General features: G+C 43.1%; 1 protein-coding gene across 7 annotated transcripts in view; it reads left to right on the top strand.

Moving 5' to 3' along the window:
- The window catches only part of SMOC1 (SPARC related modular calcium binding 1), a 134,861-nt gene that overhangs the window by 89,596 nt on the left and 23,943 nt on the right, over nt 1–21,322 (top strand). For 6 of the 7 annotated variants that reach the window (XM_054828482.1, XM_054828485.1, XM_054828484.1 and 3 more), the window contains exons 7-9: nt 1,095–1,175; nt 18,825–19,017; nt 19,891–19,973. In XM_054828482.1, coding sequence (XP_054684457.1) covers nt 1,095–1,175; nt 18,825–19,017; nt 19,891–19,973 — 357 coding nt within the window. The remainder of the gene's footprint in view (nt 1–1,094; nt 1,176–18,824; nt 19,018–19,890; nt 19,974–21,322) is intronic. The other variant, XM_054828486.1, reaches the window with a different exon arrangement.

Raw genomic sequence — 21,322 nt, 5'->3', positions numbered from 1 at the left:
TGATAAAATAGTGTAGTGAAATTGCAGATAAGGCAATCTTTGTTAAGCAAACTTTTACTATTGCTGGAATATCAGCCATCAACCCATATTTCCATATAAAAAAATGCCCTGAACATGATTACAATAGTGCCTACAATCGGTGTAGCTGAAAACATTCAGGAAGGAAAAATTCCCTTTCATTTTTCCTTTATGCTCTTATAATCTGTTGCTCCTGTAGTCAGCCAGTTTCTCCCTTGCTGTGCAGATCCATATAAATGTCAACAAGGGAGCAGGAAAACTCTTATAAAAACTTCTTAGAGGAACCTAAGACAAACTCCAGGATCTAGTATTTAAAGCATGCTCTTGTGAAAACTGAAAATTTTTCAGAAAGTGACATTTTCAGAACTCATACTTTAGGAGCTCTAGAATGTGATATTGAATACTGCTTTGCTCATTTCTAATCAAATGCTGATGTGTTGTTTCTGTGGCTTAGGGCAGGTTCTGCTGTGTTTTCAAGGTGATTGTAACTCCTCAGAGAAGGTGCTCTAAGCATTTTTTTCCCCACTAATTTGTTTGGATGTCTTGGTTGTAGTGATTTTTTTTAACCAGAACTTATTTCTTTAACAGACTTTCTTTCAAGTCTTTCCAGAAATATCTTCATTTCTCTGGCTATTTGTTTTGGATTTTGTTGTTGCTTGTAGTAGGGAACTGACTGTGATCAGCTCTTCTTGGGCTGTTAAAGCAATATTTAAGGTCTGGATTGACTTTTAATCTGGATTTCATACATATTTTAGTGGAAACCAACATATACTATAGCACACAACAACCTTCGAGATCTCTAAGTCTTGAGGAGAAAGGCTTTACACTTGAGAAGTTGGGAAGTGGAGGAAAAAAGGATATTCTCTGGAATAGGAAGATAATGAAATAACCTTGTGGAATATTTAGAAATAGTGGTTCATAAGAGGTGGAAGACCTCAGCAGGGGATGAGCCAATCTCTACAAAGATGATGGATCAGTTAAGGCATGATTGTAGCAAACATCTTGTCCTCATGAGTAATAACCATGTGTATTCACTAGTTGCTGTAGTTTAAGGCAGTTATTTTTTTCTTTTTCAGAAATCACAGCACCCACCCTTTGGATTAAGCACTTGGTCATCAAAGATTCCAAACTGAACAGCTCCAGTATAAGGAATTCAGGTAATGCTCTAAAGAAAAAAAAAAGGGGGGTTTCTTTTAACTAGGCTACAGTCTGTTCTTGTTCTTTCTTTTTTTGTTGTAGCTATCCTGCTGCTTTGCAGTGTTGCAGGACTTGAAGTGCAGGCTATAAAATAATTACAGATAGCATCCTTCTTTTGTGTTCAGAAGGCCACAGTTGATGTGTGATGAGGGGATTCTGTTTCCCCAAACCATAACTGGGGAACCTCTAAATTCTTCATCTGATAATGCACCCCAACTGGCTGTCATCTTTATACTGTTTGCTGTTCAGCAGTCTTTCATGGATGTACAAACTGATGTATTTGGCTCTGAGATCTGGGCTGTGGTTTTGGTCTAAGCAGTTGAGAAAATACAGAGAAGGGGCTTCTTTTCTAGCAATTTCTAGCAAGACTCTTCTCTGCAGGGGATATTTTTTGATAGAGAAAGGATTGATTTATTTCACAACTAAAAGTAGGTTACTTATGTCTGTGCCTAAGTAAATGTTGAGAGTATTTTTTTTGGGTGATAGAGTGGATGGGGGAAGACCCAAGCATAAAAAAAGATCATGAACGTGAATAGGAAGAGGAGGATGTGAAGTTAGGATGTAAAACTTAAGATTGGAGATAAGGGTGAAACTGTGTGGAGTCACTGAAATCACAAGCAACTGAAAGAATCTGAAGTGGAAAGTTAGGGATTCTTGGTAAGGAATGGTTTCCCACTGAAGTGGGAGAAAGGAAGAAGGTAAAGGGAATATCAAAAGAAGAAAATTGCCTTAAGCCATGGGTTTAAGGTTTAAATAGGAGCTTCTACTATTGCATAAATTTTATGAGACAATGTACGATTAGAGCAGCTGTTGGGAATAACTCCAGTCCCCAGAACAGATAAACTGTGATAGCTTCAGATGATGTAGGGAGTATCAGCATTCTTCTTTAAGGATGTTGTCCGTGGGAGAGCAAATGCAGCTTATGTTTTGTGAGCTGCTGGGGCAACCAGCAACTCACAGCGCAATTGAAGGTGACAGTTTAATATTAAAATCCTATGTAATAGGTCCTACCTATCTGTGAGACCAACTTTCTAATGCAGCAAACCTGGTAGCTGTGATAGAATTAAGAGTTTCTAGATTTGGGTTCTAGAAGGCTACAAAGGGACTTGGGAGTGGGAGGGTCTTTTACTTGAGAGTCTGTTTCCCACCTTTTCTTGGCACGACAGAGCCAAAGTAGGCTGGCTTTCATGTTGTAAAGGTAATTGGTTTGTTCAAGTGTTTCCTCAGAAAGCCGTCTAATGTAAACTGGAGTTTTCTTCATGGAAGAGTTCCTTTTGTGAGTTTACTGTTGTCCATTTTTTTTAAGTTGGTTCTGATGTAATTTCTGTTATTCAAACAAGATTATTGTGGGTGCATGCTAGAAATTGAAAATAAATGATCTGGAAAATTCAAGAGTTCCATAAGAGGTGGTTTCTACAGCAAGCTAAAAGGAGATATGTGGGTTATCTGACTCAGCCTTACTGGTTGCCCTGACAGACAGTCATTTGCTGTAGGATGTCAGTAAGAGACTGGATTGCCAATTTTTAGCCCCAAATTTCCACATTAGACCACACAAATACACAGCCATCTCTGTTTTTTTACACAAAATTATTGATATCAAGAAATGCTACCTCATCAAAATAGGGCTATGGTTAAGCTGATATTAGGTGTGGGCTACCCGAGTCTGTTTCTTTCAGCCAGTGAAGCCTAGTCCCCTTGTTTGGTATCTTTAATTCCTTTCATCTCTTGTCATATATGTTAAAAGGCACTGTAGGGTAGGTGGGATTGAACAACAAAGAGCTGGGGAGAATAATTATAATTTAGAATCAGGTCCATCAAATGTCTTCAAGTCTGTCTTGGCTGAAGATGATGAAACAGCTGTCATGAGATGGGCATGCAAAATTATATGATGTTTTTAATTGCTTTTGGCCCTTGTCAGCTTGAAATATTAAAGCTCAGCACACTTCTGATTTTTCATTTATTTTTAAAGGTTTAAGGTAAGTTTTACTAGTGCAGGATTGGATTTTTGGGTTTGGTATTTGCTTGGCTATATTGTCTCTCTGAGCTTGCGCTTACTGCCTTGAAGCACATACAACCTGGTATCCTCTTGCAGTAATTTAATGGGATCACTGAAATTAGAGGTGAGAAAAGACATAGTAGGTCATCTAATCTACTGCCTTAGGGCTAGTAAATGTTTGTACTGTATGAAGAGCAGCATTTTCTAGTGTAGTGTAATGCCTTAGGCAATAAAGATTTCACTTCCTCCCACAGGAAGAAGCTGCCTTGCTATCTGAACTCAATCTCAAGATTTTCTTTTTGTAATATCCAGCTTAACTCTTTTTTTTTTTTTATTTCTGTTCTTTTTCATTAGTCTTGAGTCCTTGAAAGCCTGCCCTATTCCTTAGAGTTTGTATGCTGAAACAACCCTGATCTCTGTCCTACCTGTGGTGGTTATATAGCTCTGTCCTTTGCAGGGAAGAGGGGTCCAGTAGATACTACTGTTGGAGGACGTGTGCTGCTCTTAATTAGCACTGACATTAGACATCTTGGAAAGCTAGCACATCACTATATCAACCATGAGAAGAATTTAAGAATTGCTATATGGAGGCAAATAGGCTCTGTAATTTGCTATCATTGTCTCTGCTCAAAGTTAGACTACGAAGCGAACCACGTAGCTGAGCATTGCTGAGCTGGTGACACCCCATGTTGCATACGTAGCCTGTATCTCTTAAGACCTGCATTTGAAATCTGAGTGTTCTACCTTCCATTTAGTGTTGACAAATAGAAGAGATTCTTCTGAAAGAGTCCTCTCTCTTGTAGCATTTGATGTTTTTTGCATGCGTAAATACTAATTAAACTAGGGATCAGGAAAAGCAGAATGACTCTAGCATGGTGATTAGAGCACATGACTGAGAATCTGTATGTCTCCAGATGTTTTGCCAGTGAATTTTTCTTTGCGAAGTAAAACAGCATTGCTAGGAGGGATTCCTAGTGCTGTTACCCCAGCCTGCCTTAAAGAATGAAATGACAACTAGATCTCTCTCTCAGCAGGGTCAGATCCAGGTTCAAATCTTCTCAGCCAGAGGCAGGAACCAGCATATGAACATGCTGTAACATCTGGACTGTTGAGTAGCAGAAAAGTTATTGTTTTCCTACACTTACAAACTAAGTCTTCTGCCTTTATGAATCCTAAAAGCTCAAAAGTCAGTTTTTCTTTTTGGGGCAAGTGAAAGATCCAGATCAACACAATATTTTGCTTGCTGTGGCAAAATGACAAAAACATTTTTTATGTTTGTTTTGAGTTGATTTTCTCCTTCCCCAAACCTGCAGACCCACCTGTGCACACACATGGATACCCCAAACTAAGCCTGTTATTTAGCACTACCCTCTGTGTCATTTATTTTTAACACTGCCAGAGCAGGAGGCAATACAGACGGGATCTTTGCAATGGCCATTCTCTAATCAGCATGGATGGGAACTGTCTTTTCATTCTACTTCTACTGTTTCATCCTCCTGCTTTCCTACCTCATTCCTCCAACCCATTCCAGCCTGGAACAGTCCAAATGATTATTCTTTTACAGTTCTTAATCTAGGAAAACACTTGATAATGTATCCTGCTTCCAGAAAATAAATTTAATGATTGCCAGTTTAGGAGCACCCCATCTCCACTGAGGAATCCATGGTCGTTCCTCATTTCCAGAGTTGGGTTATCTCCAAATCCATTTGTGCTACTTAATGATTTGGTTTTAGTTAGCAAGAGACTCCAGCCTGTATCCAGCTTACCCTGACAACCTTTAAGAAAACCACAGAGTGATGTAATGAGCTCATGCATGGAAAAATAAACAGCTGTAGAGAAACTAGCAGTAGCAGCCTCAAGTAAATATTCTGCAGTCACTTGGGTTTTGAACATGACGTTATTTGAAAGGAAGAATGAGTAATATATTAAGGTTAGCAGCTGAAGACAGGTTTGTGTGTGCCTAGTTAAAAAAAAAAGAAAAAACCCTATAGCTGTTTATTTCAAAATCTTGCTTATTGAGTGGGGGCCAGCTCCGTGTGGCCTACTCTGTTCAGCTTTGGCACACAAGCATCATGCAGGTATCTCATATGACAGCTTTCCAGTGATAGATCTTTCTGCTGTCAGGAGCTCTTAGCAGACAGTATAACTGTATATGAGCTTTGAAAACAAGAATGGTGGTATTCACATTTCTTTTTGTTAATTGAACGCATTCAGAGCCTAAACTTTAGGGCTTCTCAAAGGGGGGAACAGCTTGAAAGCTGCAGGTCTGTACATACTTTTGCAAGAAGCAGAAGCACACCTTGCCATCCACCCCAAAGGGAGTCTGTGTACTCTTGAGTGCAGTTTGTCTCCAGAGATCTGCACAGTGAGGTTGGATGTGATTCTATCAAGTGTACTACCCCAACCTGAGTTCTCTCATTTGTCTGTGTTCCTTTCTTAAGTTTTTTTTCCCACTTGCAGAAAAAAAAAAAACCAACACATGGCACCCCAGGATAGCTCCCTCTTTCTCGTACTCACCAAGGAAGTGATACCATTTTGCTACATGCCTTTCTTAAGGATCAGGGATAGTGATTGCTCCTAGGGAAAAATGTACTTATGGTATGTTGCCTTGGCCATATGGAGTCTTTCTAGGATCTTATGCATTAACAAGGAGTCTGCTTTTAAGTGACCTATATTGAGAATCAGTGTAATTCCTCCTGAGTCAGATTGTCAGGTGAGACCAACCAACATATAACAGGGCAGGGCCTGCTGATTTGCCCTTAAAAAGGAATATGGCAATCTTGGTGGGATACAACAAAAATAGCCAAGGTTAGACAAAAGTTTGATTTATTAGGACTTTCTTTTTTAGCAGTGAGGACTAACCCCAAGGAGCTTGAACGCCTATATTATTTTCCAGAGTAGGGAGACAGTGCACCTATTTGTGTTGAATGTATAGTTAGTTGGAGTTGGAGCAAATTTCCTTGTGTCTTGGAAACGTGGAACAGTGCAGAGACCAGGGAGCTTCGGTTAGATTCAGATGAGGCTCTTGAAGAGCAAAGCAGTGCTTTGAATGAGAGCAGTTTCTCACCTGTCTTTATCCCGTCTTCTCAGCCTTACTCCTTCCTTACCTGTCTTGTCCTACTCTTGGTGCACAGCCCTCCCCACCTTGTTATTTAAAGACATGTGAAACCATGGGCTTTTGCTTCTCCTGCTGCTTTTCTCCTACTTTCTGCTACTCCTAAACTAGTTGTGTTAGTTACAAACTGGCTGGCTGTCTCTCCATGCCAGTTGTGTTAATGTCTATTACAGCATTGTAGGCTTTTCCCCAAAATCTGTGGCTGGTTAGCATTAGTCAGGACACCAAGTGGAGGAGATGGATGGAAGCAAAATTTGATCCCACTTTAGCAGGAAAGCAGGTTGAGAAGGGGAGGTAGTCAGGCACAATTGTGCTTTAGCGACATCTGAATAAGATGTTACAGTGGCATTGGAACTGGAGAATTTTGGAGCCTGGGAATGACATCTTAATGCTGGGAGTAGCGGCTTTTGAACTTCCCCAGAGCTGAAGAGGAAAAAAGTGTCAGTGATGATGTCAAGAACAAGAGTTCATGGGAGGGAACAAATGAATCAGACAGCTCTTGTTTTTTCTACTATACTCTATTAATGTGTCCTCCTTGGCTCTTGTCCTGCATCTTGAGTCAGTGCCTCCTAACACAGTGCTCCTCTGACCTGTCAAAACTATTGGGCTAAAATCTGTCACTTTACTGTCCCACCTGCCAGAACTATTTATTTTCAGATCTTTGTATTAGTCCCACCCCTTCTTTTTGTGAGGGTTTGTTTTGGTTTGGTTTTGAATTCATTTTAATTTAGGTTCTGGCTTGATACCAAATGAAGCAATCTCAAGAGAAGCCCCTGTTGAGTAGGATATGAAAACTTACTAATTCCATTACATTTTCACAGCAAATCTCTATGCTCTTTGAGTTCCTGCATCCTTGCAAGCCAAAATGTGATGTTTGTCCCTTACTTTCTATTCCTCCTTTCCCTCTGGCTCCATCTGTGGTTCAACTACCCCTTCCTGTCTTGACTGCTGCTTTGGAGTCCTCTGTCTCTTTCTCCCTCCTGGAAGTTTTGAGAAGCTACGAGATATGTGATGCCCAAGCGTGATTCTCCCACAGTCTCAGTGTGACAGGTGTGGTAAAGAAGGGAGTTATGTAGGGGAGAGTAGAAGCAGGGAGAATGGAAGAATCTAGGACCAGGACCCTTCCCAGACAGTCAGCAAACAAAGTCATAAATAACATGCCATTGGGGACCAGTTAATCTGCTCTATGAAAAGGTGCAAAGTATACAAGTGGGAAAAATAACATTGTATAATAATCGGCATGCAACCATAGGTGTTAAACCATATGCAGCTAGGCAAATAAATGAAGCTCCCCCTGAGTGCTGTGTGATAAATCATTCCCAAAGAATTCAGTCACTCCCCGCCCCCCATCCCCCTAAAAGAAAAAAAAGTTACTCTAGACATAGAGTCATAACTGCTACTCTACAGCTGCCAGTTAAGGCAAGTGAACAGGGAGCAGTAGGAGAGGGGCAAAGATATAAGAAGCTGGGGTGAAAGGGGGGAAAAAAAAAACCCCAGTCCTGCATTTAAAACCACTGAGGATTTTGAGGGGACGGGAAATAAGCTCCAGCACCAGACATTACCTGGACATACAGAGACAAACAGAAAGTAGAGAGGTCAACTTTAAAGAGTTTATTTTGCTTTTTAGCAGAAGCTGGTTCATATTGGAAGGATTGCATTGATTTGCTGAAGTAATTCCTTAGCAGCAGAGTGCTCCTTGCTGTGTGTAACAGTATTCTGCACAGGCTTGTATGTGGGTCTGTACTTCAGACATCCATTTGAACATATGTTGATGCCTGCAGATAGACTACACATATTGACTCACATTGCTGCCTCTCTTGAAATGTTCCTGTCAAGTTCACAAGAGAGATTATAACATTTCTAAGGTGCCACAAATAAGGAGGAGCCATTTCAAAGTAACAGCTTGACCTGCACTCCTAGATTCCCTCTGGTTTTCTCCTGAAACCAAAAGCCTTGGTGGGGCTTGCAAGTGATTTTCAAGGAGACAACTGAAGAGAAAAAAAGGGTTCAGTGGTACACAGATCAGTCTATCCCTAAGAGTGTCTGCTGCCCCCGCATTGTCCAAGGAGACCATGGACATCACCTAGTACAGCACAGGGCTGTGAGGGAGCAGAGCTGCATTCCAGAACTGCTGGAAAACCCTACCCCTCCCAGAAGGCTTCCTTCTTCTGGTGCCTGGCTTAGGGTGAAGAGGTTCTCCACTTTGGTGGGTCTTAGAGATGGAGCGAGTAGATAAGAAGGGAAATGTGTGAGGTCCTGCAGGAATATCAGTAGGGCTTGTAGGGCAGCATCATGGGACATTTAAGGAAAATGTCATAGAATCCTGGAATCATTTAGGTTGGAAAAGATCCTTAAGATCATTGAGTCCAACCATAACCCTGCTAAGTCCACTACTAAACCATGTCCCTAAGCACCACATGTACATGTCTTTTACATACCCCAGGGATGGTGACTCAGCCACTGCCCTGGGCAGTGTGTTCCAGTGCTTGACAGCCCTTTTCGTGAAAAAATTTTTCCTAATATCCAATCTAGACCTTCTCTGTCACAACTTGAGGCCATTTCCTCTTGTCCTATCACTTCTTACTTGGGAGAAGAGACCGATGCCCCCTTCGCTACAACCTCCTTGTATGTTGACTGTGTTTAATTTCAAACTGATGTCAACAGACCTGTAAGCTGTAAGAGTCCTGTGTATATTTGGGGAGGGGAGCATGAGTAAAAGGTGCCATCCTCATGTTTTCTTTCTCTTCGTGGTCATCTCACTTTTGCATTTTGCCAGACCACCAAAATAAGAAAGTGGTCAATGGGAACTAGTAAGACACTTTGTGGTACGGTTCAAGGGTGACTTAACTGCATGCTTTTTCAGGGTGTTGAAATGGAAATGGAAAGACCTCTTGGTAGAGGGTCCCAAGGGTTGTCTCTGAAGAGTCGGGAAAGAAGGCTGGGCAGAGATCCCACCTTCAGAGCCAGGCAAAGAGATGGGAGTATGTTTAAGGCAGCATTCAATCTCCTGGAACACGTGAGGGAGGAAGATGTGTTAAACTGGCTACCCTCACTCTGGATGCATGGAATGGCTTTTCTCTGGTTTCACCAGTTACAATGTAGGGAGGTCTGTGATCCTGCTGATGTCATCAGTCTCCCACCTGATCTTAGGCTCATTGAATAGGCTCCGATAGCACAAAGCTGCAGGTTCTCTCTGGAACTGGGATCCCCAGAATGCATGGGGTTCCTCAGCTGGAGACTGTTGTCTGTGTAAGGCTACAATTCAGAGAAATCCTACTGGGAGCACTAACCATAGCTATAGTATCAGTCTGTAGTCTTTCCCTTGCCTTTCAACCCAGAGTGTGGAAGAGGGCTACCTCCCATCACATGGCACTGGTGAAGTGGGAGAAGTTTCTCTGTCCCATGGCTCATGTCTCAATCCCGTATGTTATGTCATTAAACTTCCAAAGCCTGAACGTTTTGCCCAGCGACAGCTGACTCAAGCTAAATGTCCAAGAGTGAGTGCTAGCACTCCTGTTAGAGGCAATTCCCTCTGTCTCCTCGTAAAGTGCTAAATACTACAGGAAAAAGCCGATCTGTCATTACATGAAAAGACTCATCACACTGTAAACCCGTCTCTCTTCCCCTCCTTTTACTCACCAGCAGTAGCATAAAAAAAAATGTTATTGTAGTTAGGAAGACCAGTCTGAAATACTTTACCTGTGTGTGACAGTTTTCAAAAGCTTTCTATTTGGTGTCCTATAACTACACACAATACTGTAAAAATAGTGTGCCTGTATACTCCAGCCAGCAGAGGTAGGCAAGTTCTCCAACAATTGCTGTGCTAGTTGTTCCAAGCAGTATTAAAAACAGGTGTGGAAGTGAAAATAGTTTCCCAATAATGTTAAGGCTCCAGTGGAAACACCTATGGCTTCTCGTTTTATTGAATAGCATTCCTCAGTGTGGAAAGAGTGCAGCGAGAAAGGGGTATAGGGAAAATGAATGAATGTGTTCAAAGACAGGTGGCTTATCTCAAAGCTGGGTATGCCACAAGCTAATAGTGCTTAGAAACTATGTGAAATGGAAAAGAGAAGTTAGGGAAGAAAAAACACAGACTCTGGGTAGCTTCCTTTCAAAATCATAAGGGCGGTGTCTAAGGCTGAAAGCTGTTCTTCTGCTGGGGAACCGTCCTGATATAAAGAGCTGAAGAGGGCTGCGTTTTGGTGCCGAACACTCTCTGCTCAGACTGCAGAAACTGTTGTCATTGTGAAGGTACTGCACAGCTACAGCTGTCATACAGAATATGGAAGCCAGGTGCATTAGCAAGATCAGACCAAAATATCTGGAAACTTAAACCGGATCAAATATCTTTAAGGCTTTAGGCTGTGTTTGCAAAGAGGATGCTTCAGTCATCTGGGATCTGCTGGAGCTTCTCGGTCTGTGTGAGGACAGTGAAAAAGACCTGAAGAGGTCACATAGAGATTTTTCCCTCCCCATTTTAACTCAGGGTCATATCCAGTTAACAGCAGCTCTGATGTGTGTAACCTGTTCCTAATGCAGTGACAGGGATCCCACTGCATCTTCCAGTGACTGAACAGTTAATCACCAGGGCTTTTTTATGTCAAACCTAAACCTCTTTTTTCCAAGCAAACTGACTGCTACTTGAACTACCCATGGGGAAGAAAAAAAAAAAAAGATCTATGACCATCTTTTTTTATATAACAGCTTTTATGTCTCAGAAGACTGAATGTCATCCCTAGACTAAACAAATGGAATTCTTTCAGCCTTTTCTCATAGATCAAGTTTCCTAGACCTCTGCCTGTTGCCTTTGCTCTCTCCTGCACTCTTGCCAAACGGTCCACCTCTCCCTCAAAGTGCAGTGCCCAGAGCTGGACACAGGGCTGATTTAAAGGCTTACCAGTCCTTAGTGCCTCTTTCTTATGTGAGGCCCCTGTCACTACATCCCACAGCTAGACTGACCTGTTTTGATTTTTTTTGTTGTTTGCAGTGTCACGAAGTTGCAGACCTTTTTGTGGTCTACCTAAGCTCCTGACCAGTTTTTTTCCAAGCCTTGCTGTCTCGCCAGTAATTTCCTCTCCATGCACTGGATTTCTCCTTGCTGGTTGTTATGGTTTGTACTTGTAAGTTGTGATCACACTGGTTTAAAACCATTTATCAAGATGACTTTGAATTCTTTCCTGAATTTCAGTGTGTAAATTGGATGCTATGTTCTGCTAGCCAAATTGGTCATTTAATTTGATGCAAGACACGTCTCGTGATCACTTTCAATACTGAAGAGCTGTTTCACAAAGAACTTTTGAGACCTCTCCTCTTGGAGTATGCTTTTCTTAACCTGCAGTGTTAGGCAACTATCTCATAGTAATTCTATGTAGTCTACATTTTCCTTGTTTGCTTACAAGAATGCTACAGCTTATAATATACTCTAATGAACCAGAATTTAATCAGAGCTCTATCTAATGCATTGTGTATGAATGTCTGAATATTTGCACTTTTTTGACAGGATGATATACTGTAGCCATAAAAAAATAAAATAAAATTGTTCTCTTTCTGCCATCCTTCAGCTAGTCTGGCTACAGCTCTAGGACTGTGTGACTGCTTGAGAGATGGAGTGGTAGAAAGAATCCAAGCCCTGCCTGAAAGACAGTTGAGTTAGAATTGCAGGGACAGGTAGCTTTCAGCTGGCAGGCTTCAAGATGTGCAGGTGTGGAGCTTTATTCCTGTGCGGTTTGGAAACCCTGTGGAACAGACTCCTTTCCTAGTTGGGCAGCACCCAGTGCCCACAGGTTGTGCATCAAAAAGTCCCTCAGCAAGTTCACCCTAATCCCTAGGACAGTGCTTCCTTCAGCCTTTCCCTCTTATTTCAAGCTAGAGGGTAGTTATTGAATAGGCTTCTCATCACGTCATGCTGGTTGGAGAGCAGTGCAGCTTGGAGCAGAAGGAAAATGGCAGGGGAAGGATGTGTTCCTGGATAGCTGAAGTTTAATGAGCCACTTGGAACAATGTATTTTTAAAGATTATAAGCCACCTGTTAAACCTTTGCATTGTACTTGTTCAGCACTGGAACGTGTAGTAACCTCTGCTTCCTCTGTAGCCTATGCCTTGAGAAATGAAATTGAGTAAGTACCAAGGTAAAGCATGGACTGCTCAACTGGTACAGTGTTGGAGCACCTGCAAGGTTTGTTTTTTCTCTTTACCTTTACATTAGCCAGAATACCCTGGAAGGACCACGGTCCCAGACAGAACAGGGTGGAGCAGGTAGCAGTGCTGATGACTAACAGAGGCGCAGAGAGATTTATGCTATCCCCATGAGCCTTATTTGCTCAGCTGTTATTGTGCTCCTAGTAAACACAGAAAGGGTTGTTTCTCTCCCTCCACCCACAGCCCTGCTCGGGGGACAGGCAGCTAGTGCCTATTCACCACATTGCTTTGCTAGTCCTGCCAGCCCTTGTGCATCTGCGTACCCAAGGCTTTTCAAATTTTCTTTCCTCTCTGAGGTGGAAGGGATGCAGATTTGGGCTGCTGATATAACCAGTTGCCAAACTTTCTCTGTGGAATGAGGCTGCGCTTTCTGCCCACAGCTTTTTTTAAGCTCTGTACTGAGTAAGGCACCTGTTCTCCCGGAGCAGACCTGGGTCCTGTTCACATTAGAGCTCCCTTATGCGATGTAAAAACACCTTTAAGCTGGTGTACATGCTGTGATAAAATAACCAGTTCAAGGCTCCTCTTCTCTGCCAGAGCAGTGTAAAGACAGGCTAAATAAAAATGAGAAATCAACCCTGTTTGAATGAAGCTTGCCTAGGAGACAGGCAAACAGTTTCTCTCACTGAGGAGAAAACTGAAGCACAAAGACACTTAGTCCTTACTTTTGGGTTGACACAGGATGTCAGTAGGAACTTGGCACTATCCCTACGGCTGCCTTTCGTTCTGTGCTGCACTAGTTCCTCTTGGAGGGGAAAGCTGGAAGTTGAACAAAAAAGAATTTGGGAGAGGCATGTGTTTGATTTTTTTTTTTTTAAATGGTATTTTGAAGTCAGGTCCCTGTTGCAGCGCTAACAATGAAGATTGGTCAAGAATCCTTCAGTAAAAGACTTTTTCCTCCCCTTCTGATGAATGCTTGTTCATTAAAACTGAAGCTTTTTGTGGGAACTCCATGGGAAAAGTTTCCCTTGTCCAGACAGAATTTCTGGTTAAAAAAAAGAGAGAAAGAGAAGGAAATCTGCTCTGCCTGTCCGTAGCCTGTAGCTCTGGGGTTAGGCTACTCACATAGGTTCGTATGGGCTGGGCAGAAGCACAGAGGGAGTTTAGACCCTCTCTTTTGCCTGGTTTGGAAGAAGGACTCCTGGTCTCTCAAGGCTGTAGGGATTTCTCCAGGGTGGTTGGGCTTGGTGTCATGGTCTCTCTCTCCTTTTAATGAGAAAAAAATTGGATGCAGAAGAGCAATATTAAAAAAAAAATAATCTGCAGTGGTTGGATGGCAGATCTTCCTTATGTCCCACCCCTATCATCCACAGCATTCTCTCAGCCCTGGTGATTGATGCTTGGTCCTTTGGCTCTGATAGCAATGAGAGCTGTTACGTGTCAGGAGAGCAGCTGGGGGCGGATGCCTTATCCCCAGAGCAGCACTTTGGCTGCATCCAGCCCTGCAAGCTGAGCATCAGAACTGTTAAGCACAAGCCTTTGGTTAGATGCTGCTAGACACCCTCTCTGCTCAGCTTTGTAAGGTAAACAAACACCCTATCTCCTTAATAACCATCTAGTTTATTAGACAGTCAGATGAGTCCCTTACCTCATCCGTCATTTTTATTTTTGTTGTGCAGGCACTAGATGTATGTTTTAATGTGTGTACTTAAGGGACCAGGAATGAGAGACCTTTATATGAATCTGACCATGTATTTCTCAGAAGGCTATTACTAGGGGAAAATTGCTGCATAAATAATGTACAACTGCAGATGTCCAAGCCCTGTTTTCCTGCAATAGCTCATGGCGACAGACACACTACTTTTAAAAAATTTTAGGGAGCGTTAGAAGCAGTCAGGAGTAAGAAGGAACAAACAATTAGCATTTTAGAGCTGAGCAGTTAAGGTAAAATGGATATTTCTGTCAGTGATTCTCTTCTTTGTGTGTGCATGCATTTCCTGTCTCTTTTTTTTGGTTTTTGCTGTTATTGGATTTGTTGTAATCTAGATTTGCTGTCTCCTGAAGGTTTCGCTCCCCAGCAACAGCAAGCTGGCAAGTGTTACTCAGCTGCTTTGCTGATGGTTGTCTTAAGTCAAAGCAGAGATGGCAGAAAATGGGAATGTGACAGTGCCTTTAAAAAAAAAAAAAAAAGAGCGTGTGTAATATTATTGTTGGTCCTGGGAAGGCTGTTTGTGTCCCACTGACTTGGTGTCTTAAATGTTCTCTCTCTAAATGTTTAATATAGGGAAAGAAGGAAAACTTTTTTTCTTTACCTTTCCGTGCCTGCAACCCCCATTAACTCAAACAGGGACTAGGCTTTTAAGTACCCTGCACATTTAATAAATATGTGCTTCTTTCTAAGATGACAGCTTAATTTCATAGCTGGAATTAAACCTTCTAGCTTGGCCATAGGCTTTCACTATCCTCCATAAACCTGGCCTTGGCAACAACAGCAAAGTTTCCAGTAAGCAGTCTGACTGGAACAGGCTGACTTCAGTGTCCTGGAGCTGGGATAGCATTTGATGGTCCCTTCATTACCTGCAAGACGGTCTTTCACGGTGACAGTGTATGCAGTTCATGCCAAGTCCTATACTAGGGAAGCTGATGGTATGGATTTCCCAGCTGATTTTGCTGGCTGTTGAAATATACCCCAACTGTTAATATTCATGTTTATTTTTTCAGGGAATTAAGTGCTGTTAGAGGGGTAGCCTGGAGGAAAGAGCCTCTCCAGGGGCTAGTGCTAGTTAATACTTTCTTCTGCTTAGTAGACAGATGTCACTGAAGGAACTTTCCACTAGGCTGTTGTTGCAGCCTCCATTTAGTGTCGTGTTTGCTGCTCTGATCCCCTCTACCTCAGGGAAGGTATAGTGGATCTGGAAAGGGTTCAGAGAAAGAATTGGGTCAGCTGGGACTCCTCAGCATGTAAAAGACAAAGTAGGAATCTGTAAAGCAGTGAGAGGTAGGGAGGGAGACTGCAAACTGTTCGCTGTTTCATCCGTCAGAAGAACTAGGGTCAGCAAACAAAACTAGTTGGAGCCAGGTTTAGATCAAACCAAAGGATGTGCTGTGTTCCACATGCAACATGTAGTCAAGCCACAGAACTAGCTGCAGGATGTCATAGTCAATAAAAATTTATAAGGACAGACATGGCAAACTGGTGGAAGGGAAAACCATTGCTACTCACTAAAGACAAACTCCATGTCTGTCTCTGCAACCTTCTGATCCACAACTGGTTGAGACATGAAGCACATGGGGGAAAGTAGTATATGCTCGTCCTGTTCCTCTATTCTCCTCTAAGCTTCTGCTTTTGGCCACGGCTGGAGATGAAGCGGACAAGTTGGGCCTTTGGTTTGCCCCAGTATGTCTGGTTCATGTTCTTCAGGATGTAATGGAATAGATAAGACTTTCATAGTGGCTACTTCTAGATATATGCTAGAAATGAGGAAAAATCTGATCTCCTTGCTATTTCAGTTGTACTGCTATCACCGCTAATGACAGGCCGCTGAATACAGGTGATGATGGCAGATTTTGCATCATTACATCTATTTGATGTCAACTGAACAAAACCTGTAAGATTTGTTTCACTCAGCCTTTAAACACCCTTCAAACAGGAGTGACTACCAATTAGTTCTGTATTCTGGTAGTAAATGCTGTGACTCTTGAATTCCCACAAATTTCTGTTAATATGTGCAGAGGATTTTTTTGCCATTTTTTTATGGCATAGTACAAACGTGTGCATAAGTATACACATTTATTCTGTGTAATTTGCATACCTAACTGCAAATGTATGTAAAATAAGATACTCATTAAAATGCATTTATTCTTTCCTTTTTTCCTTGATTTCAATAAAAGTGGCATATTTTTTTTGTTCTGAGACACAACCCCCCCACACTTTATGTTTTTCAGAGTCTTTTTCAGTGCTAGTTTTGCAAGACTCAAAGGACTTGAGCGATCTTGGTTTGACTTTATGCACTCAGGAAGCTTTGGGGATTTAGATAAAAAAATTTCTGGAATGTAGTTCTCCTCAGCAGAAGTCTTTTTTCTTTTGCTTATTATATAAAATGATGATAGAGAATTCTGCTCCTGTTTTTGCTTCCCTAAGCTGCATGAATGATCCTCCTCACCTGAGGGCCAAGGTGTGAATTGCTGTCGGCAAACCACAGGCAAGCGGGGGGCCCCTCATGATGTAAGCGGTTTGTTAAGGAGCCTGCAGGCCTCTTGCTCAATGACTTCTCTGTCCACGTACAGCTTGGGAACAGTCACGGGGCCTTTTTTTCAGATGTGAAATCTGTCAGCAAAGTGAAGTCAGCTTAAATATCAGCTGAGGCTTGAGCTCCCTTTCAGTTTCTGTTGACTTTATCCCCTCCTGCTCCTTCCTGATCAAGTTTCTCTCTGCTTGAGTCAGACTTGCCGACACTTAAAAGTTTGTATTCTGTGTTTCGGTTGTGTGGATTTGTGTGTGGCAAAGTTCAGGTGCCCTTCACATTTGCAGCCTCAACAGTGATCTGAAATGCTGAGGAGAGGGAGACCGTTCTGGGTCTCTGAGACTCTTTAGCTGCTACAGTTCAATTAGAAAACAGTAAAACCGCTCCTGGTACCCAAAGCATGCTGTACTTAGGTGACACTGTGCAGACCTGCTGGAGTTTTTTGTGTTGTACCTGCTGCTACCAAGCTGAGGAATTCTAGTTGGGAATCAGCATGCCTTCTGTTTCCCAAATACGGAACAAAAATTACTCTCTGCACTAGAATTTATCACCAAAATATAAGACGTAACTGATGGGCTACAGACAGGCAAAATACACGGAAACAGTGAGCGTGTGTTAGTTGTGTGCTGAGCCTGTCCTGGGGGCAGGATGCTGAGGTCATGCCATGTCTGCTGGCTGACCATGCAAACATCTGTGGGTTTGGGATGAACCTGTGGTGTCGTTGCCTGTCAGTGTTGAAGCATTTTATGTATTGAAAGCTTGAGGGGATTCTTGGCTGTGGCAAGGAATTTCAGTTGTTGTGGCTTGCTTATAAAAAGAAAAGAAAAAACACAGTAAACTGCAAGGGAGAGGAAAGCTAGGGAAGGAGAGAGCAACTGTTCCTGCTTCTGTTTTTTGTCACTCTCCTAAGGATAAAAGTTAGGAGTTATATTGTTGTCTTTTTTTTTTTTTTTACCCTAGACTTAGACATGTTTTAAATCCTATGATCAGCTACCTTGACTGTTTTCTGTTCTACATGCATGCTTTTTTTTTTCTCTCTGTGATACCTTCAGTGGTTTCCAAAGTTGAAATAATTTTCTTACTCCTCAAAGGGCCAGAATGTTTGAAGACTTGTAATTGAGAACTTCTGGCTATTGAGCCAAATAGGTCTTAATATCCTGCGGGTACTCGGTGCATCTCTTCCCCCTTTAACAGCTGGTCCATATAAGAGGCAGCAGCCTGGCGCGTCTCCGTGCATCCGTCACTCCTCTGCAGGTGGTGGTTGAAGAGGCAGCATTAGGGCCGAAGGTGCTAGGCTGGTTGCAGAAGCCATTTCTGGGCTTCTTTCTGTTCTTTGGTGCGTGCCATCTGTGCACTCTGTTCTCTGGTTGGTGATGTCTTTGTAAGTAACCTTTTCTGTGTAATAAGTTATTGAGGGACAGGGTCCTACCTACCCCTTGGTAGAAAGCAATATTGGGCGCCCTCCGTTTCCCAAGTGAGGACAATGGTGGAGTGTGCTGGAGAGGTGATGGAAGCGTGGGTAGAATGGGATATCCTGTTCGGTTTCCAGCTGAGGTACATGCAGGTGCTCTCTGCACTGGATAAGGTGCTGTTAAAGCATAACCTTCTGCTCCTTTTGGGATCACGTTGGAGAGATGCTATTGAGAGGCAAGTGTGTGTTGCAGTCTGGAGAAAGAGACGGTGGGGCAGGGCAGGGTGTTTGCCTCCTTCGTTTAATGGGAAAATACAAGTCACAATTTAGGATCTCTCTGTATGAAAAAACATCATCTGGGAAATGCTTACCCTGTGGCTGCAGTAATAGTGAATTTATTGTTACCTGATAGCTCTGTTCCCAAACCCAGGTTGAATGGGAATAGTTTTTCCTGCCGTTCCTGGCTTGCCAGGCACTTAGCAGTCAATGTCTATACTCCATAATCTTCTTGTATCACAGCAAAATGTAGGAGGAAGCTCTCAACCCAGAAGTCCCTGGGGATGTAGACATACTGATGTTTGCTGAGAAGGAAGTGGACACAAAGGTCTCCAGATGTGAAGGATGCCCATATCCTGCTGAGCTGAGGAAGGTGATCTTGATTTGACTTTTTTCTCCACCCCCTCCAACCTCCCTCTAATCTTCCAGAGAAAGTTCACTCCTGCGACCAGGAAAGGCAGAGTGCCCTGGAGGAGGCCAGGCAGAACCCTCGCGAGGGTATTGTCATCCCCGAGTGTGCTCCTGGAGGGCTCTACAAGCCAGTGCAATGCCACCAGTCGACTGGATACTGCTGGTGTGTCCTGGTGGACACGGGACGCCCCCTGCCTGGTACTTCCACTCGGTAAGAGCTACAGGCCTGACAAATGAGATATAAAAAAATACTGTTGCTATATCAGATGAGTTCCTACTTCTACAGCAGTCCTTCCTTAGAGCTAGCAATGCCATACGTGATGTTCCCTGTTGAATGTTAGTATGCAGCTCCCTCTCTTTAGGGGCTGGTGCATAGTAACTACTGCCCTTACTTTCCTCTGTGTTAAGTATTCATGCAAAGCAGGCTTTTTTTTTCCTCTGGCTGGTAGTTTTTGGGTGGTAGCAGGAAGCAGGGTACAAAGTACAGATCAGGGGCATGAGTAGTGAAAAGACAAGTGGCTTTATTATCCTCTGCTTTATGCTTCCATGCTGCAGCCACTTGGATCCTGACCAGTACAGATTTAGAAGACTGCTTGCTTGTGCGTTGATAGGTTTTAAGCCAGTGATAGATTTTTTTTCTTTAAGTTACTCTGTACCTTAAAACTACTTGGGGAATCTTTTCACACTTGGAGTTTGGAAACAAATTGTGGGTCTGGCAAGTTATAAAACCAGGCCAGTAGGACTTGGGACCTAAACTCTGCTGGACACAGTGATTCTGCAGAGCATGGGCAGCTTTGTAAAAAAGCTCACCCTGTGCCCACAAGAGTTGGAAGAGGGCCTTGTGCTGTTTGTGCGTTTGGGTTGGTGGCTGGTACCAGACTTCAGAATATGCTCTTCCTTCTCTCTCCACTTCTGCTGCTATTACTGGCTGTCCATAAGCAGACAGATGCTTGAGAATAAGACTTCTTCTGCAGGTTTATAGGCTTCCCCTGCAGTAAGCAAATAAGACACAAGCCCTTAGCAACCAGCTGATGACACTAAAGCTATATCACATAGTTTAGCATCTGCTGTTCTCCTTTTTCAGCTATGAGACCCCAGTGTGTGAAAGTGATGCCAGATCGAAGAGCACAGAGATTGATGATCCATTCAAGGACAGAGAACTTCCAGGTCAGAGAGGAAGAAGATCCTGTCTCTGCCTTCTTCCCTTGTCTCACCTTGGGACTCTTAAGAGGCCAGGAATATTGTTGAGGAGATGGGGAATTTCCCTCACCATGCATGTTTTACCATGGATTTTATTCTGTGTTATTTTGGATCACCTCCAGTTTCAGCAGCGAACTGGAAAAGGCTGGGAGTGTCCTGGGGGCCAGTTTATTGCCCATCTGTCCTTTGAAAACATGTCTGGGATCAGAATTTTCACGAAAGAAACCTGGATGCCTGGAGGTCTCCTGGGGGAAGAATGGGCTCAGCATTGAAATTTCTTCAAAGCCTGGCCAGGACAGGATCCCTTCCATATAGCAGGGCTTTTCAGCAGCATGGTGACCCCTGAGCAACACAAGAGGACACAGCTGGCAACTGTCAGTAGACCAACTGGGTCCCTGACACTGCACGGACAGGCAGGGCAGCATTCCTGGTACACTAAGGTCCCTTAACTAATGCTGGCTTTTCACATAGCTGGACTTTATCCCTCATTTTCTGCCTGGGAACTGCTTTATCTCACATTGTTGCTTGTTTTATATTCTGCTTTTTCTTCTTAACAGAGTGACAAGCCATAGTTTACTGTTTGCCTACCTAGTTTCTGCTAGGAAGATGTGCTGGGCGTGGGTGTCTGTGCAACTCTTAAAAATGCTGTCCTACTTGCCTGTCCTCTGTTTTTCCCTTCCCACCATCTTTCTCAGGAGCAGAGTGAGGGGCCCTCACTGACAGGTCAGCCATTGCTCTCCTGGGTGGGGGGGCTGACTGCTTGAAAACAGAAGTTACAGTGGGTCCCTCTCCACCATGAGGGAGTAGTAGAGACCAAGAACTCTGCAGAAAGAGCTGGTAGCTCTGGATACACTTTATGCTAGCCCTGGAAAGGGCCAGGAGAAAATTGAGTTGTCCCTGAGCAGGTTAGCGAAGGAAATGAGATTTGTTCCAGATTTGCCTTCTGTCTCTTAATTCTCCTCCTGCTGTCTCCTGACCTTGGGTCCTATAGCTTTCTGCTTAGCAACTCTTCCCTCAGTAGGGCTCTCTTCTACGCAGCTCCTCATTTTCACAAGTCATATAGAAATTTCCTATCTGTCTCCCTCTCACATTCGAATGAAATTGGCCAATTGGTTCAAGTATTACTTTGGGGGGTAGGGGTAGGGAAACCAGCTAAGTGATTGCATTAAGGCTCATTTCCTTAGGAAATCGCAGTAAAATAGAATAACCTTACTTCCTTTCTTCCCCATCCCCTTCTCCCCTTGCTTTACTGCCTCTCCCTGCACTTCTGCCCTTCTGCCCCCCCCCCCCCCCGCCTCTCTAGAACTCCTCTGTGA

Source organism: Grus americana, chromosome 5 (genome assembly GCF_028858705.1).
Source record: "Grus americana isolate bGruAme1 chromosome 5, bGruAme1.mat, whole genome shotgun sequence".
Lineage (NCBI taxonomy): Eukaryota > Metazoa > Chordata > Aves > Gruiformes > Gruidae > Grus > Grus americana.
The sequence above is the reverse complement of the archived record's forward strand: the minus strand, read 5'-3'. Positions and strand labels throughout refer to the sequence as shown.